Consider the following 19120-nt stretch of genomic DNA (forward strand, 5'->3'; position numbering starts at 1 on the left):
AGTCTGCAAACAGAAGAATGGGGAGGCATTTAAAACCAGAAACAGAAAGACTTAAACAGTATACCACCAGAAGCATGCATCACGAGAAATTAGAAGCATGGAGTTTCAAAAACTTACCAAGAAAAATGATCGTGAAGGAGGAAGAAAGGTCTTCGGAGATTAAAGAGCCCACGGTCTGAGTCTTGGAAGGGCAAGAGAATGGTCTTCGGAAAAGCTTAAAGCTCTGGTTTTTAGGGTTTTCTGCAAAGATAATGGCGTGCGTAAAAAGAAAGAGGAGGCTTCGACGGTCTTATATAAGTATTCTCTGATATTAAAAAAGTATAATCATTAGTTTTCCTTTTTCTAAGTATGGGGAAACGGGATGGTCGTCGAAATCGTTTCTGGGGAACTGAAAGGACATGATTAGACAGAAGTGGGTTGCTTTTTTCAAAAACACACGAAGGGTTCGGACACGTCAGAAGGGGTTACCAAAGGGTCGTTCGTTCAAAGTTTATTTACTGTTCGTAGTAAATAAACTTTGGGGGGCAAATGTTATCCAATATATTAGCATTGGTGACGTGGCAAATAATCTCTTGACACGTGGCTGATACCTGGAAGCGCCTGCTAGAGTATCGACCATGAGACACAGTAGAAGCAGGGTAAGCCTGTCTTACCCACGACCAGTCTGGTCGGTAGTTCCGCGTACAAGGCAACATTTATGGGAAGATCTTTGTGAATCCCGAATTTATCTCATGCAATCTTCTGGATATCCGATTATTCAGGGAAGAATATCTGTAACAATCTCTTGTGACCCTCCTTGAGCCTATAAATAAGAGGAGATGGCTCAAGGAAGGGGGGCCTTTTTTGGAAAAAGCTTTTGAATCACATGAAACGAGAGTAATTCTCCAAGCAAATCTGTATTGTTCTTTACAGAAGAGTGAAACTCATTGAACCCTGGTTCTTTGATCACCCCTCTGATTTTATATCAATATTATTCTAAGTGGACGTAGGTCATTACCAGATCCTGGGGCCGAACCACTATAAATTACTGTGTTGTCTTTACTTTTGTCATTGCGTTCTTCTCTATACATTCGTCCATATCAATCACGTTTTGACTCCGTGTCAGTTGGCCAATTCTTGGGTCAACACACAGTAATAATTTTTCCAAACTTAAAAAAAAGAAAAATCTTTTACCAAACATGAGAATATTGAAGATTACCATTCCCACAAAAAGATTACATCATACCAAACCCCTAAAGATGTTTAATTAATCTTTATCTATTTTTTATAATACAACTCTCTTTCCCTTTCTTCAAACTCACAATTCACCAAATCATTATTAAAAGTGAACCTATTTTGTAAGTGTTTTTTTCTCTCACGTCTCTCTCTTCTCTTCAGATCTAGGGTTTCATCCTTAAAGTGGTTGGGCTTTCTTCGCCGGATCACCATCGCCATCCTTGGGGTAGTGATGGGCTTCGGTCGAGAGGCCTTCTCTCCTTTTCGGTGATTGGCACGAGCAACACAGGCGGTGGGTGGCGCATGCAACATAGGTGATGGGTCTTATTCTCCGGCTTTGTTTGGTTTTGGTTTGTTGTCCCTCTCCTCACTTCTTCCTTGCAGGGTGGTCTTTTATGGTGGTACATGGGTTGGGGCCTGGTGTGAGGCAAGCGTGATGTCGTAGGTGTGGGTCGTGGTCTGCGACGATGGATCTCTAGAGTGGGGCTTCTCGTTCCTTGCTACTTGGTGCTTGTGATTGTTCTTTTCATCTTGCTGTTGCATGGTGTCCTTATTTTTGATAATTTTCTTTCTTGTCTATTTTAGTTTGGTTTGAGGTCTCCTCTTAGTTTTGTTTTGTAATAATGGTGTTGTATCACTTTATGTTTTTTTGGTTTGACCCTAGTTTTGTTCCCATTGGTGAAGTGTCGTTGAGGCAGTTTGGAGCGTTGTCGCTTAATTGTAAGAAGTTTCAAAGGTGAGCTTCTGTTGTGTGTGGTTTGCTGCTAAGGTCGTGACCTTGTCTTGTCGTTTGTCTTTCATTATTTGGAGGTCGTTATTCTTTGAGTTGTTGTGTTCTTTTATTGTAATTAGCGTGATTTACTGTTTGTTTGGTCATCTCTCTCTGAGATCTGTATGACTTTACTTTCGCCTGACCTCTCCCATCTAATATTTTAAGTGTTTGCCGAAATGTAAATATTGTAAAATATAAACCACGAGTTCAAAATATAAAATATGAGTTATAAAATAAAAAATAGCATGTTATAAAATGTAAATCACATTTTAAAATGGGTAACGGGCCTAATTTACTCTCCATAACGACATAAAGAAGCCCATAAAATTTGGGCTTTCAGATGAGTGTCGGCCTTTGACCCATGATATTTGGGCTTTTGGGCCAGTTGGTGGGCTGATAGTTTATATATCGGGTCGGGGCTCGAATAAAACCGAAGCCCGGACTGACAGAAGAGAGGGAATAGGATGCGAGAGAGAAAATCAAATCAAATGGAATTGAAAAACAAATAGTGGTTTCTTCTTTACTTTCTCTGGTTCTGGTTCTGGTTCTGGTGCAGACGGAAATGGATGACGATGACTGGGACTTGGAGCTGAGCGCCGAACAATTGGATTTTCTCGAAAGAGATGCTTTTCAGAAACTAGCTCAGCAACGTTCTGCTTCAGCTTCTCTTGCTACTTCTAACACCAACAAGGTCACCCTTACTCTCTCACTCTCCTTAATCTTCTCTCTTTCTTTCTTCCTTTTTTTTTTTTGAAAATTTTGTTTATCTTTCACTCATTATTACAATGCAGCTTCATGCTACTGCTACTACTTCCGCTTCCACACTATTACCTCAATCACTCCCCTCAGCTGGTAATTTATTCGTGTATATAAATATATATATATATATATTTGGATAATTGATGTGATACTATTGCTTTTTGTGTAAGAAGATGAACACGCCAAGGCCAAGGGACTAGCAAAGTTTCCTGTCAAATTTTTTCTCCACGCTTCTGGAAATATTGCAGCTAAATTTTCATATGATCAGGTAATTTTTAAAAAAAAAATATAATTATTGCTTTAGGAATTCAGAGTTTTACCTTTGAGATTCAATTCGATTCAGTATAATTCAATTCAATTCAGGTAGTAGTGGGTGCTTTCCGCAAAATCCCTAAAGCCACTTGGAATGCTAAAGAAAGGTCCTCTCTTTTATTGCTACAGCTTTGTATCTTGTACAACATTTCTTGTGTTGGAACTTGAATATTTTATGCTATTCATTCTGCAGGATTTGGATTTTCCCTCCACCTTCTTTGTCCCAGGCTGAAAAAGGCTTGCGTGAATTATCTTGTGTCAATGTTGAGGTGGTAACTTCTCCTTTTCCAATATTTAGCTCCTTGATTGTCATTTTCGATTGGCGTTTAATTAATTTATTCTCAGTTAGTTCTCTACTTTATCCTTATGTTACAATTCTTACAGTTAGAAAACTTAGATCCCCTAGTGCATCGTGCTATTGCCGCCACTTCTGCTGTTCCAGATCTCCGAGGTAAATGCTTTTTTCGCAGAAATTTGTTGCAGATGATTGAATATGCGTTTAAGTTTTAGTATAGAATACCACTAGTAAGATGATAGCAATCTCATAATAAAAGAGAATAACTAAAACTTGCTTTAGATCATGATCACGGGCTTGTCTATTTAAGCTGTTATTTTAGTATCATGGATTCTTTATGTCTGTGAAGTATCTTGCACTCTTTTTACTCAGAAGTGTCATCTCTGCTTTTTTCTTGGTTTTTAGACCGATATGACAAGATTCCCACTGCTGTCGAATCAAAGCTCTTGCCATTTCAGAGAGATGGTGTTAAGTATGTACTAGTTATCTGTGATCTTTCCTCTCCAATCCAAACCATTGTTACACGTGACATCAAGAGAACCTCAATATGTTTTTGAAATATTTAATTATTATTTTCTTTTTAATAGCGACATGGCAGCTCAATTTTTTTTTCTTCCAATTCCATATCTTGCTCTTTTCAGGTTTGTATTGCAGCATGGAGGCCGAGTTCTCCTCGCAGATGAAATGGGACTAGGAAAGACTTTACAGGCTAGTTATTCTTCATGAAGACTCTTTCTGTACCTGCAATTTATCAAGAGTCTTATATGAGTCCCTTGTTTGAAGAAATATCCTGTACTGATTGTAGTCTAAAGGATTTCCTCTTGTTGAATTGTTAATAACCCGACACAAAATCCCTGAATTTTAACAGCAATTAAATGAATAAGAGGAAGAGGTGAATCCTAATAGCTTGCATTGTTAAAGCACCACTCTGATCTTGCCCATATATTTTGTAGGCTATTGCTGTAGCTTCATGCATACGTGAGTCTTGGCCTGTACTAATACTGACCCCCTCTTCCTTACGGTTGCATTGGGCTTCAGTAAGTAGCTTTCTCAACTTTATATTCAGTAATTGTGAGCGGATAGTTACCTAAGATGAATATACTAATCGGCCTTTTGTACAGACAATTCAACAATGGCTGAATGTTCCATCATCAGATATACTTGTATGTAACCTGTCTTTCCTCTATTATTATTTTATTTTATCTTCATGTCATTTTGTATCAGGAACTTGATATATTGTGCTGTGTTGTATTTAACAATCCCAAAAAATGTAAATTACCAGGTTGTTTTGTCACAATGTTGTGGATCAAACAAGAGTGGATTCACAATAGTATCCTCGAATACCAAAGGGACTATTAATCTGGACGGTCTATTCAATATTATCTCCTACGATGTAGTCCCTAAACTACAAAACTTACTCATGGCCTCAGAGTTTAAGGTAGGAGTGATCTCATTATCATGTAAATTTGTAGTACTGAATTCTGATATACACATTAAGAAGTCATATTGGACGAATATATATGTTTTATTATTTAAGTCGGTAATTTACACAGATTCCGTTAGCTTTACATCAGATGAAGTGAGGAGGTAGTTATCTGGTCAAGTTTGATTATGGGTGGAAAGTATTTGTGTAACATTTGAAAAATATAGAGACATTAGTTGAAGAATTTATGCTTGATAATGTTATGTGCCCAAAAGAAATGAAGCTTCTATAACTTCTTTTAATTGAATCTAGATGCATTTGCACATAAGATATGCTTTCTATATTTTCATGCCTTTGATCCTCTCCAATGCATATGCCAAATGCAATTCCAAATTTGGCTACAAAAGTAGGCAAATGCTATATTTGTCATAACATTTTAGCATTGTGCTTCAACGCACAATGTCATTTAAAATGTATTTTAAAATAAAATAATAAAATACGCTCAACTAAATATTTAATAAAATTATCAATTTTTTAATTATTTAAACGACGAAGTTAAAAGTATTCATTAATAATAATTAGATATTTGCCACACAAAAAGTGATATTAAAAAAAAGTTGTATTATGCTAATTAAAAATGTCCATTTTATAGCTATGTAAAATTTGACACATGCTATACTTTGGGTCAAATTTGACATAACTTTTAATATAGCCAGATTTGACACAAAAATTTAGCAGCATTGCATTGGAAATGCTCTTACCATTATATTAACAAACTTACTATTTGATGAGTTGCTACATTTTTTTTCTTATTCAGGTTGTGATTGCGGATGAGTCTCACTTTCTAAAAAATGCACAGGCAAAGAGGACAACTGCTTCCCTTCCAGTCATTAAGGTCTTTCTTTCTTGATAATTGATTACTATTTATTAATTTCATTTTGTTTACAAACTGATAAATTATGACTGGTGTTGCCAACTGCTAACTTCACTCTAATCATAATCTTGACATTCCAGAAAGCTCAGTATGCACTATTACTTAGTGGAACACCTGCTTTGTCTAGACCAATCGAACTATTTAAACAGGTATATTATAAACCCCTGATAAGCTATTTATTGAAAATGCTCAAGTATCTTTCAGCTATAATAGTTATTTTGACAACTTGGTGTCAACTCTACAGCTGGAGGCATTATATCCCGATGTATTTAAGAACGTTCATGAGTACGGTAATCGATATTGCAAGGGTGTAAGTAATATGTTATCATAACAAGACCTGTCATGTCATTTTGATTATATCTGTTCCTGTCTTGACTATTTATTGCTGTTTTTTTTTCTTTTTCAACTTGATCTTTCAGGGAATATTTGGAATGTATCAAGGTGCAAGTAACCATGAAGAATTGCATAATCTGATGAAGGCAACCTTGATGATTCGTAGACTTAAAAAAGATGTCCTCTCTGAGCTACCTATGAAGCGTAGGCAGCAGGTTAGCATGCTGCACGTGTATATATCTGCAATGTTCAATCTGCTACTTGATGCCTTAATGAGTAAAAACTATATTATGGCAAGTGATGATTATGACCACTTTGATGCTCTAGATGGAAAAGCACTGCTTTTGAGATTTGGTTGGTCAATTAAGCAGATGCAGTTCGTATTGTCCATACACCATATTAGTGCATTATTGTTCCCTATACTTCATGTGGGGGAAGGGCATATGGTCCACCTCATGATTATCATTAAATAATGACTTAACCCAACCACATTCTTCCTCTTTTGTGTCTTTGATGGACACCAACTTGAGATAGACTATTTTTCAGCTCTTTAACAACTCCTGTGTGTTTCTTAATTAATATCAGGTCTTCCTAGATTTGGCTGAAAAGGACATGAAACAAGTTAACTCCTTATTCCGTGAGGTATTCAACTCATCAATCCCTAGCAGATGTGCAAAAATTATATCATAAAGCTATTGCATCATTTAGTTCCTTGTAATACCTTTTATATACTTTTTGATTATTTGCTTATGGAGCGAATGAAAGTATAAATTTGTTAATGTTCTTTTTTCTAGTTGGAGGTACTGAAAAGGAAAATCAAGGCCTGCAATTCAAAAGAAGAGGTTGATACATTGAAATTTTATGAGAAAAATCTTATTAACAAGGTGATCTTCTACTAGTCATGCTCATAACATCATGTCATCTGCCAACAAAAATTGCAGTGCAATAGGTGCACCTACATCATCATGGCATTCTGCTACTGTTTTCTCATTCATGAAATCAGTTTCCTTCTAAATTTGCTCTACCCCAATTTTTTTTCCCTACTAACTTCATAATGGTCTCCAGATTTATACTGAGTCTGCTGAAGCCAAAATCCCAGCAGTTCTAGAATACCTTGCAACTATGGTCGAGGTACTCCTCCACTCTGTTGATATATTCTTACAAACTGCTCAACACTGTGAACAGTGTGAAGCGATTTTATCATTGCAAGCTTCGTAGTAAATTATAAATTTGATTGTGTAGTAAACCATGGTCAGTATGCAGAATTTTCTTAGTCTCATCCTCTTAAGTCTGTTTATATGCAACTTTGAACATTGTCATTAATGTGCAGGCAGGCTGTAAGTTCTTAATATTTGCACATCATCAGCCAATGATTGATTCCATACATCAGTTTCTTCTTGTAAGGCCACTTAAGTTACGTTGACAAGTTTAACCCCAAAATTATTATTTTTTTTTTAGAAAGAAGAAGAAGAAGAAACATTGAACCTTCTTTGAGCTTGGTTAATCTAATGATTTCTTACAATTTCCAGAAGAAGAAAGTGGATTGCATTCGGATTGATGGCCATACCCCTGCAGCATCAAGACAAGCTCTGGTTACAGATTTCCAGGAAAAAGATTGGGTGAAGGCGGCTGTGGTACGTCTGTCTGCTTCATTTAACTCATAAATGTGTTCGAAGTTTTCTCATTGACATCAGTTGCATGTCGAATACTTGGATACAGACATTGGCATACTATAATAATTAAAGCTGTCTTCTAAGGCGGATACTTTTATTTTAAAATATCTTTGCAGCTGTCTATTAGAGCTGGGGGTGTTGGATTAACTCTAACAGCTGCAAGCACAGTTGTTTTTGCGGAATTGTCTTGGACTCCCGGGGATCTGATTCAAGCAGAAGATCGTGCTCATAGAATCGGCCAGGCGTCTTCAGTCAATGTATACTATCTGCTAGCAAATGACACAGTTGATGACATCATATGGTACTTTCTTGTTCAATTATTTCAATTTTGAGCTCATTCAACATAATTGATTTCTGATTTTGGTGAGTTTGTTTGGTTATCTCTCTACTCAGGGATGTTGTTCAGAGCAAATTGGAAAACTTGGGGCAGGTAAATTTCTACCCTAACCACCCTTATCTATTATTAAACACTTTCAGCACTCACTATACTGCATTCAGATATAAAGCTACCCCATCATCTAATTGCAATAGCCTTTCAGGTCGACCTGCCCCGATATCACAGTATCCCTGTATATCGCAGTATACCTGTATATTAGAAATGCATATAAAGACACTTCACTATTTTAGAACCAACACTAAGACATCCTGTAAATAATAATGTTAAAAAAAAAATATAATAGTTGCATATATCTCAAAATAATATTTTTTTAATATTGGATTTGAGTATAGAAAAAAAAAAAGTTTTCGGGGTGGGGCTCCCGCTTGAATTAATAGCAGCGCCCCGCCCCGAATTCCACCCCATTTTTTACTGGGTCGAAGCCCCGCCTTACCGCCTCATTTTGACATGCCTACTCTTTAAAGATGATTTTCATTCTTAGTGGAGATCATAGTCATTATTATTATTTCCCCTTAAACTAATTTGTTTTGTTGAGTAGATGCTTGATGGGCATGAGAATACCATGAAAGTTGCAGGCAGCCCTTCCAAGCAGAAAACCGTCGAGTCATCTAGCCAACCACAAAGCAGCCCTTTAAAGCAGCGTACACTTGATTCCTTTATTAAGCGTTGCAATAACACCGGTGGCCAAGAAAGCCAGCCGAAGCTCAAATATCCCAGGCAGTAAGACACACAAGAACATTTGCATTGTAAAGTAGGATATAACCAGTTCTGTAAAAATATTGTTACAGTAGCAATATTTGTAGGTGGAAATGTAAAAAAATGAAAGGAAAAAATTGTACAGAAGTTTAGAATATATTGTGAGATTTTAAAGTAGTCTCCTATCAAGCAGTGTGCAATAATTAAGTTCTTGTTGTCAATAACAAGTCAAAACTCACAAAAGAGCTATCGAATGATCGATTCTGGAGGCTGTTTTGCACTTGCAGTTAAGTTGAACTATGGCTTAGCTAGAAGATCAACAAAGTCAAAACTTGGATAACAAGTAACAAAGCATTTCAGCAGAAAAATAAAATAAAATGAAAAGGTAGTATGTTGTGACCAATGCATACATAATGTGTAAACAATAGAAAAAGCTAGTTAAGTTAGTAAAGATAATTCAATTTATAAATTTATTTGTAAATATGGTATTAAGTTTTTCTGGGGGCCAATAATTGGGGCAATTACCCTCATAAAAATTGTAAACGACCAAAGTTTATGAAAACAACATAAAGTTGACCAACGACAACAACCAATAAAACCAACATAAAGCAACATTAAATTATAAAAGTTAGAGGTTTTTAGTTGTAAATGAAGGGAGAGAATCAATTTGAGCAGACTCCGGAGACTATTCGTGTTTATTACGACATTGTAAGTAAGTATATATAATAAAACCATAATAAAAGAGTTACAGTAAACATCATTTTTTTTCTTCTGCTTTTTTATCAAAAGACAAAATTCGTGTATACAATCATAACAAATATAAACACTACATTTGCTGCAACAAAATATGACCCTTCTTCTCCCTCCTGCTCCTATTGAGTTTTTGAGTTAATAAGCTTAGACCTTTGTTGAATGTTTAATTGCTCAAACACCATTTTCATTCACCTTGTCAGAGCTTGTATGTAAAGGATTAGAAACCAAAACAAAAAATATGCCTGGCTGCCGCCCAGACCAGAAGCTATAATGTCAATAACTGTCGAGACCCTCCCATGTGTCCGGGAAAGCGCTCTCTTATCTCTTCGAAAGCACATAATGTTTCTGAATCTAGACCTCCTGCAAACTGTTGCACCAAACAAAAAGATAAGCTCACAAATTGTCTCTACTTGAAGCAGCAAGTCTTTCCCTTTGACAAAATCCATAGAACAAGTTATGCTGAAGAAAGAAAAACTGCCTCTAAGGTTTACCTGATGAGCTCGGTATGCAAAATTCACACCCTGTAGAAGAAGAGATTCTTGATTCGATTCCTTATCGGTTTCCACCTCCATTGTCACTCTCTTCATAAACGTTTTGACCAGATTCATTGACGCCTGCTTTATCTGTTTAAATATGTGAACATGTAGAAGTCATAAATTAGAGAAGTTCAAACATAATTTCAAATTAAATTTTGATTCGTTCCATCGAAAAAGGAAATGCACTAGGCAATGAGTGACACTGACAGTAGTACTTGATGCAAAAGGCAGTGCCTCCCATAATATTGTTCGATGCAAATAAGCCATACATTACTGCTCATAGCATAATGGGATGGATGAATATGAAAGAAAATATAATACCTTACTCATAATCCCTGAATCGAGCATCCAATCTGTTGGAATTTTGAAATCTTGATAAGAGCGCATAGCTGAATTTCGCAGCTTGATAAGCCGTTGAATGCTTTTCTCTGACCTATCAAAAGGAGACAAAAGAGCCAACTCGGTGATCAGAGAACAGAACATATTCAAGATATCATTTGAAAAAAAAAAGAAAAAAAATACACAAATTTTACAGTTCTTACTTATCTAATAAGCTGGTTATCTTCTTTAAGGCAGCAGCACATGGAATATCAGTGTCATCCTTGTAAGAAGAAATCTCATTCTCTAGCTGTTTGAGCTCACGATATTCGATTGCAGCTTCTCGCAAGGCATCAGCTTTCCTCTCCGGCCATTTGAAATGCTTTAACACAGCTCGCTCATCAGCCTAAAGAACAACACAGTATACAAAGGCAAATACATAAGAAAAAGAGAATTGATAGTAATGCAGTAAGAATATTGGAAAGGTTTAAGGGATACAACAAAATACCAATGATGAGAGTTGTCCATCAAGCCAATCCACAAACTTTAAGACATCTTCTATGTCCATATATGAGGCATCCAACACCTTTGCAATCAGGTCATTGATGAACTCTCCTTTTGTTTCAATGTCAGCTCTTATCTGGAGAGAATTGTAAGCTTACATAATTGTTCAAAATTCAGGAAAAGATTTTGCAGAAAGAAACTATGCTATAAAGTAATGTAATATTTGAATGCTTACAGCTAAAAGATGAGCTGAACGATTTTGGATTTCTCCAACTATGCTATTGTGTACACTAATAGCTGTCTGTTTATGATTAGGACTCTTTCTCAGTTCTGAAGAATTCCTCTTTCCCTCTTGCTTTGTCAACGAATGATAAAATTCCAAAAATGCTGGAGACTTCTGACTGGTGGGTGCTGCTCTAGCAGAGGGCATAGGTGGGGGTGGCGGAGGAGGTGGTAGCACCGACACCGAGGATGGAGTCTTCCTTGCAACAGCAACAGCTTTAGCTTTGAGAGTTGGAGTAATTGGTGGTGGTGGTGGCGGTTGTGGATATGGAGAGGAAGGTTTCTTGACGATGCTAGCTTCCTGAACTGTCTCCTTTTTAGCCACCGGGCGTTCTAGTTTATTGGCAATGAGTTTCTGAATGTCTTTGAAACTAGGACTTGGATACCTTCCAACAGACTTGGTCTTCATTCAAGATAAAATTTTTAGAATCTTTAGTGATGCGGATAATAAGAACTATATCTAAGACAGTCAAAATATTATTCTATTTGAAACAAAAAATAAGGTTCCTTGTTTTCCCTTGTCCAAACTCAAATACTAAACAACTACACACTATCTTATTCTTCGTCTTCTTCTTCTGCTCAAAACTCAAATTATGGAGAAAAGTTGAATTTTTTTTTATCAGAACTTAAATAACAGAAGAGTTCTCACCTGGTCACGACAGCTAGTAGATGCTATTTTTGCTTCCGCAGCCTCGAGGTCCTCGGCCAGCTTTTTGTTCCGAGACAGCAGCTCTGAGTTCAAGCCTTGAGCTTTATCCAACTCAGTCTTCAAGCTCAGAACTTGAGATTGCAAATCTCTAATCAAAGCTTCGCTTATTTGAAGCTTGTCATGCAACTCCTTGTTTTTCCCATTTGGGTTGTTGTTATCCTCAGTTTTCTTCGAGCTTATAACATCTGCTGATCTCAACCGGCGCGGCCTAGAGAATTGCTCGACAACCGGCCGGTTCCCGAGTCGACCCACCTGCTTAGGCTCATCAAGCTCCCTACCCTTTTGAGATCCCAGAGTCAATTCTCCAGATTTAGGCTTGGTCAGCACAAGTGGCCTCCGAGGCCTAGCGTTGTTGTCGTTTGCATCTGGGGTTACTGATTTTGCTCTTGACTGTCTTGGCGAGTCCTTGAATTTGGAAGGTGCTCTGAGACGAGATGGGGTGGTGGTGGAAGTAGTCTGAGACATGTGGGGTGAGCTAGTTGTGTCCCTCATCTTCATGCATTAAAAGTCTCCATTGTTAACCAAAACAAGGCCCTGTGAGAACAAAGATATTTTTGTAACAGAAGAGTTATGAAGATGCATGTGTCTGTGTGAGAGAAGAAGAAGAGGACACTACTTAATACTTATTGCCATTTGACCAAGGTCAGGTTCCTCTCCATATCATATCACATGAACCAATGAATGACTCTTCACAAAACACAACCAAAGCAGCTCCTACTAGTACTGCACCTCACAATCTAAAAGCATTGTGGTTAAGCAACCCCCACGGCAAGTACATGGTACGCAAACTTGTTCCCTTCTTTCATTCTAGTTTTTTTATTTAATGAAAAGACTACTTTGATTTGTTTTGTGTTTTTTTTAGACTTTGGAACTACGAAACTTCTTTAGACTTAAGCTAAGAGAATTCGACCCTTTTGTTGTTGATTGTGATTATTGTATGTGGCACAGTGGCAATTTGACCTCAGCTTTGGATTTTGTTTTGTTGGTATAGTCAATCCTGCAATTACTCTGAAAAATGCCACCATAATATTTTGAAGATGCTCTTGTCCATTAAAGACATATCATTTGGGATTAATATTTGAGTTTTTTGCATTATGATTAAGGTCGGTAAGAGGGTTAGTAAGTGGAGATGGGGCCTTTGATATATATAAATAAATATTTCTATACATGTATGGCCATGATAATGATTGCAGAATGATGCCCAACAGTAAGACAACAAACTATTATATATGCGTTCATATGGAGATGAAGATGGGGATTTGTTTAAGCATAGCCTAATCATTATTAGCTGCAAAATTGAAAAAGAGGAATGGGTTTTAATTCATTGAGAATGTCTTTTAAGCTCAAATTGGTATTATATGTGGTGTGGTGGTTGGTTAGATGTCACATTAATGGGCCTTGAAGCTTTGCCAAGGACAAAGACAAACTCCTAAATGATTTAAATAATATATGTTGTTGGTGCTGTTAATTATGGATTATCTATGAGAAAAGCATTAACAAACAATTATGGGTCATTCTTTTTTGTAGTGGTTTCACCATTTAAGATAGCATTTTCTTTGCATACATAAGATATGAAGTAGACAAACACAAACAATGTGTTCCTAACCTATCATGTAATTGCTAAGTGGCCAAAAATCAGTGATGATAGTGTTTAAAGTCAATGGCATAAATAGTTAATAAGTGCGCTTTTTTTTTTTACCAATGTTTTCATTTTAATGCATTTAATTTGACAAAAGACATATCCTTTGCCGTATCTCAAGAGTCAAGAAAAAACAGCCAAGGAAAGACTTACTGTGAAGGGAAAATCAAATGGCACAGCACAGGTGTTGATGGACCAACAAATTCCCTAGATTCCTTCCTCAATGTCAAAATCAAGTTTGATCATGATGGGGTCATTTTTTATTTGCTTATTTTGTATATATATATATATATATATATAAATATATAAAAGTTTTACAGTGAAGGGCTTGTTTTAACAGCACTTCCAAGTTAAAATCCAAGCCCGAATGAGTAGTCACAAATCTCTAGCAAGAGAAAGGACCCAGCTAAGATTCTTATTGTTGAAGAAAACGTTTTTAAATACTATAGAATGAGCATATATGTGCATAAAAAGAACCAAAAAAGCAAAAGGTATATGAAGAGAGAGTGTTAGAGAGGGGACACCACACCCCACTACTATACCTTAAATGCACTAAAAATAAGAATCTCAAAGTCCTTATAAAAATCCTTCCTTTGTGGCTTTTTTCCTTTGAAAAGTACGAGACATTCTAGTGGCATAAATATCTCATTCACTTGTGTGTTTAGCCTGCAAAGAATGAGAAGTGGTTCTTAACGCCTAGTTGTAGCATGACTCCATGTGGCTCTCTTCAAATCCCATGTTATACAAGTAACAAGAATAACATTTAGTACAAAACAAAACAATGGACTCATGTCACGAGGAGAATATTAAATAGCTATTTGGACCAGTGAAAACTAAATGGATAACTTTCCAGATGGCTTTAATTTGGTTCACATGTTTGACTTCACCACCACATTGTTTGTCATGCATGGAGACATAAACAGAAAAATTAGCAAAACAAACTACTAGATTCGAACAAATGTTATGTCAAGTTCCACACAAGCTCTTGAGGTATATTCTTAATTGCAAAGTGAAAAATCAGAAGACTATATGCTGATGAAGAGATAGTAAACAGTAGTAGTACCTTAAGACAAGCCATAAAGATTTGCTCACTCCTTTTTGCCTCTTTGTTGATGGTATGTGTTAAAGTTTTGTCACTTGGGTCGTTTGGCAAAAATATATATCACAGAACAACAAAGTCTGAGCTTAGTTTTTAAGTCCTGGTTTATATTCTGCCGTGACTTTTGCAAATGTAGTGTGAATGACCAACCAACTACTTTGATAGAAGAAAAAGCTCAGAATAGAAAGGATTTCATTTGAAGGAAAACTCAGCATAGTATGGACGTTGTTGTGTTTATAGAGCTAAATCTTAGGTGTCTTTGTAGGTCAGTTGCAAATTCACATCACAGAAGGTGTCATTTGTTGCTCTGATTGTGATTTATGAGATATACACAGAAAGACATTTGACATAATTGAAGACTTTTTCTTCTAACTTTTCTAATATCACATGTTTAGAGTGGAGACATTGACATCCATTATCTTTAATTGTTGCTTAACGCTTGAGACAACAACCCTCTACTTTTATATTTATATATATATGTATTTGCTTAAAACTTGTTCAACACTAATCAAATTATTTGTCCTCTTTACTCCAATTCATTGCATCAAAAAGCAAGGGCCTGCTTTCTTTAACTTTTTTTTCTAGTTTTATCAATGCTTTTCCTGTTTTAGTTGAACTAAACTTGCATTGATAACAAATGAGATGAAATTTTCTTTTGTAGCATCATTCTTATAAAAAGCTACATGGGAATTTTGTCAATGATTTCAGGTTATGCTTATGAGGGTTGTCACTTTGGTAATTACTACATAATGTATGTTTAAAATATCATTTGGCAAGTATGTTTTGAGTTTGAGATATATGATGACTAAGTCTAAGATCCCTTGGAACTATAATATTTATCCAAAATATAATCTAGCATGGTGCTCTAAAGAGTAGATCATACTCACATTTCTATTTCCCAACCATACTGACTTTTCAAATAACAACAAACACAAAATCTTTTGTTGGGATCCTTAAAAAAAGTAGTTCCCAAAGTGGTGGGGCTGGGCCTTTATTGTGCTAAAAATACAAAAAGAAAAAAGGGTAACTCCCTTTGTTTGTTGTAATAATTTCATGTCGCCTATGGTTTCTTTTGGGTTTTTTCTGGAGAGTACAAACAAAAGCATGAGATGATATTGGTGGTGGGTCAGATCAAAGGTCGGCTTATGGTTCCATGATACAAATAACATACATGTACAATACAACTACCCTTTCAATTATGTGTCATAAATAATAAAGATGATATAGCATGGGGTAGGAATTTGGTTTTGTCCAGGTATTGGAGTAAAGCACAATCCTTATTAAAATCCCATTTCGTTTTGTATGAAAAGGTCAAACATGGTCGTTTAAGGGGGCATTTCGGGTGTCTATGAAATCAATGTCTCTTTTGATTATTGATAGAGCTATTATCTTAATGTTATTTTAGTCTTTTATGTTATTTTATTATCTTTTGCCTTTTATAAGGCTTGGCTGATTATTTTTATTGTAAGAGAACATTTTGCTTTTTTTTTTTTTGCAATATACCTAGCTCCTCTCTTTCTCTTTTCACCTCTTTGCTTTTTGCTTTATCTTTGAGTTCTATAGATTGTGTAATCTTTGCATAATTATCATGGTATCCGAGAATGGTTTATAGAGTTGAATTTCTAGCCGCTTGGGTCTTCTTCATAATGCAGTGATTTGGATCAGAGCACCATTGCAACAACTTGGTATGTGATTTTTGTGTCCGTCTGCAATTTTAGGGTTTCGTCAGATTGTGAAATTTGAGAATTTTTGACTGAGTTAGTTGTTGGAAGTTTGTTTTGTGTCTATAATGGCAAGTAATAGAGATAATTCCCTTCAATCAATTAGTGTGAGGTTAGATGGAAATAATTACTCTTATTAGAACTATGTGATGAAAAAAAAAATTGAAAGGGAAAAAGATGTGGGGTTATGTTTCTAGAACTGTGATTAAACCTACAAATGACAAAGCAGATTATGCAACTTTGCTAGAAAATTGGGAAGTGGATAATTCAAAAATCATCACTTGGATAAACAACTTTGTGGAACACTCAATAGGTACCCAATTAGCTAAGTATGAAGCATCAAAAGAAGTTTGGGATCATCTTGCAAGACTGTATACACAGTCTAACTTTGCAAAACAATATCAGTTAGAATCAAATATTAGTGCTATTGAACAGAAAGATACGAGTATTCAAGAGTTCTATTCAGTTATGACAGATCTTTGGAATCAATTAGCTCTTACTGAATCTGAAGAGCTACAAGCTTTTGCACCTTATATTGCTTGTAGGAAGGAGCAACGACTGGTTCAAATTTTAATGGCACTTCGTGATGACTTTGAGGGGCTGCGTGGCTCTATTTCACATCGTACTCCAGTGAGTTGCTGACTGATGAAATTTATCTCAAGTACTCAAGTAGAAAAAGACATCCTCCCAGTACCTAGTCTTTCTGTTTTGGCAGTTCCTCTTAGACCTTTTATTTGCCATGAGAAGAAATCTCACACAAAGGTTGGGGTTGATGAATGCAGTTTTTGTAAACAAAAGGGTCACTGAAAGACTTAGTGTCCTAAACTAGTAAATTGTGCACCACAGCAACAGAGAAATTAGTTCAGGCCACCTCATCATGCTAACCAACCAGAATTTGGCAATCAACTGCCTCATTATAGTAGCCAACTACATTTTGGCAACCACTCACAATCTCGACCATACCGTCCTCTGTAATTTAATGTCGCTGCTACTGTACCTCCATCTGACTCATATGATTTTGGGGTCTCATCTTCCAATCCTACTCTTGCTACCCTCTTAGAACAATTTCATAAGTTTCTTAGCATGCAGCCACATGCCATGTCTGCCACTTCTTCGTTAGGTCAGCCCCCTACTAACACTTCAGGTATGACCTCCTCTACATGGATTTTAGATTATGGAGCCTCACACCACATGTCTCCACATTTGAAATCTTTTGTTTCTTTGTGTCCTGCATCATCTGTGTCTGTCATGACTACTAATGGTACTCCTATGCCATTAGCAGATGTTGGTTCTATTGTCAGTCCTCATTTATCATGTAGCGTCCCAGAATTTTACTTAGTTAGCTAGATAGTAGTAGTTGTAGTATTTTAGATTCCGTAGATTTTGGTTCAAACCGGGACTTAGTTGGAAACTCATAGCAATAGTTATGAATTTTATAAGTTTAACCTATAGTTTAAGAATATTAATTATAACATAAGGTTTGATTAATATTGTTGGTTCTAGGTGTATTATTTATTATAACCTAAGGTTTAGATAGAGTCAATAAGAATATGACACTTGTCATAAGCATGATTATTAGGGAATTAGAGTTTGTTATTTTATGGTTAGTTAAGAAATTTGTGGATTAGGTTGTTATTTAGATAATTAAATAGATTTTATCGTAATTTTAGGGTACTGTAACTTCCGATCTATTTTTGACCCAGTTATATTATGAATTTCGAAAAATAGTATTTCTAGAAAGTTGTAGATAATTAAATTAACTTTCTAACGGTATAAAGATGATCTAAATCGGAGTCTTACAACTCAAGTTATGATGATTTTACTATATGTGAGTTTAGAGTTACGAGATTTAGGAAGTTAGAAGTTAGGATTCTATTTTTTTTTAATTTTTAAAACAAGCTTTGACTCCTTAGACCTACATTTGAATGATTTGACCGAGTCCTAAGCCTTTGACTGAAGAATATTCAAATATTTGCAATTTAATTCATTATTTTTATTCAAAGCCAATAAGAATATGACACTTGTCATAAGCATGATTATTAGGGAATTAGAGTTTGTTATTTTATGGTTAGTTAAGAAATTTGTGGATTAGGTTGTTATTTAGATAATTAAATAGATTTTCCCGTAATTTTAGGGTAATGTAACTTCCGACCTATTTTTGACCCAGTTACATTATGAATTTCAAAAAATAGTATTTCTAGAAAGTTGTAGATAATTAAATTAAATTTCTAACGGTATAAAGATGGTCTAAATTGGAGTCTTACAGCTCCAGTTATGATGATTTTACTATAGATGAGTTTAGAGTTACGAGATTTAGGAAGTTAGAAGTTAGGATTCTATTTTTTTTTTAATTTTTAAAACAAGCTTTGACTACTTAGACCTACCTTTGAACGATTTCACCGAATCCTAAGCCTTTGACTGAAGAATATTCAAATATTTGCAATTTAATTCATTATTTTTATTCAAAGCCAAAAAGAAGATCTTTATTCCTAGAACTCTATAAATAGGACTTAGAGCCCAACCCTTCCATTCACTCTTTAGTTGTGATCAGACTCCAAGGTGCTAGTGAGACCTTAAGAGTAATAAATACTTGGGTTGGGAAAAAGCTTTGCCATTCTTAAGCTTTATCAAACACTTTGGAAGTGAGGATTAGAGTGTTTCGGTATTGGAGTTAGACCAATCCATAAGGTCAACTGAGGTACCCTTTGTTATCCGAAAAATTGGCATTGATGACGTGGCAACTGATCCCT

General features: G+C 35.8%; 2 protein-coding genes and 1 long non-coding RNA gene across 4 annotated transcripts; 2 read left to right on the forward strand and 1 right to left on the reverse strand.

The window, feature by feature from the left end:
* The first annotated feature begins 1532 nt into the window (after window positions 1-1532).
* On the forward strand, window positions 1533-9074 carry LOC133815618 (uncharacterized). Its single transcript, XM_062248434.1, has 24 exons — window positions 1533-1565; window positions 2451-2678; window positions 2779-2839; window positions 2920-3014; window positions 3110-3165; window positions 3252-3327; window positions 3443-3509; window positions 3759-3825; window positions 3995-4061; window positions 4307-4390; window positions 4475-4516; window positions 4636-4791; window positions 5594-5671; window positions 5791-5859; window positions 5955-6020; window positions 6130-6258; window positions 6629-6685; window positions 6838-6927; window positions 7109-7174; window positions 7374-7442; window positions 7573-7677; window positions 7833-8017; window positions 8110-8146; window positions 8652-9074. Exons 1-24 carry the CDS (start codon window positions 1533-1535, stop codon window positions 8835-8837), a joined length of 2169 nt encoding a protein of 722 aa, XP_062104418.1. The 3' UTR covers window positions 8838-9074.
* Window positions 9075-9475: 401 nt separating this feature from the next.
* Window positions 9476-14734, reverse strand: LOC133819610 (INCREASED PETAL GROWTH ANISOTROPY 1-like protein 1). 2 transcript variants are annotated; one of them, XM_062252901.1, is made up of 9 exons: window positions 14614-14734; window positions 14093-14216; window positions 11852-12445; window positions 11156-11605; window positions 10925-11056; window positions 10641-10822; window positions 10420-10531; window positions 10054-10185; window positions 9476-9929 (listed from the first exon to the last, which is right to left on the reverse strand). In XM_062252901.1, exons 3-9 carry the CDS (start codon window positions 12407-12409, stop codon window positions 9828-9830), a joined length of 1668 nt encoding a protein of 555 aa, XP_062108885.1. In that variant the 5' UTR covers window positions 12410-12445; window positions 14093-14216; window positions 14614-14734; the 3' UTR covers window positions 9476-9827. The 2 variants fall into 2 exon arrangements, with proteins under 2 accessions (XP_062108885.1, XP_062108884.1); XM_062252900.1 differs by lacking the exons at window positions 14093-14216; window positions 14614-14734 and having other exon boundaries at window positions 11852-12847.
* LOC133819611 (uncharacterized) lies at window positions 12551-13415 on the forward strand. The gene is made up of 2 exons (XR_009886403.1): window positions 12551-12690; window positions 12860-13415. It is a non-coding gene; the product is annotated as an uncharacterized LOC133819611 (long non-coding RNA).
* Window positions 14735-19120: the final 4386 nt, after the last annotated feature.

The sequence above is a fragment of the Humulus lupulus genome, chromosome 2 (genome assembly GCF_963169125.1).
Source record: "Humulus lupulus chromosome 2, drHumLupu1.1, whole genome shotgun sequence".
Lineage (NCBI taxonomy): Eukaryota > Viridiplantae > Streptophyta > Magnoliopsida > Rosales > Cannabaceae > Humulus > Humulus lupulus.

Coding starts and splice junctions, on each gene's coding strand:
- LOC133819610 (XM_062252901.1), bottom strand. CDS start 12,409: ATGAAGATGAGGGACACAACTAGCTCACCCCACATGTCTCAGACTACT. Junction 11,606..11,851: donor CTACTAGCTGTCGTGACCAG/GTGAGAACTCTT, acceptor TCTTGAATGAAG/ACCAAGTCTGTTGGAAGGTA. Junction 10,823..10,924: donor ATGGACAACTCTCATCATTG/GTATTTTGTTGT, acceptor GTTGTTCTTTAG/GCTGATGAGCGAGCTGTGTT.
- LOC133815618 (XM_062248434.1), top strand. CDS start 1,533: ATGGGTCTTATTCTCCGGCTTTGTTTGGTTTTG. Junction 6,259..6,628: donor CTATGAAGCGTAGGCAGCAG/GTTAGCATGCTG, acceptor AATTAATATCAG/GTCTTCCTAGATTTGGCTGA. Junction 6,686..6,837: donor TTAACTCCTTATTCCGTGAG/GTATTCAACTCA, acceptor TCTTTTTTCTAG/TTGGAGGTACTGAAAAGGAA.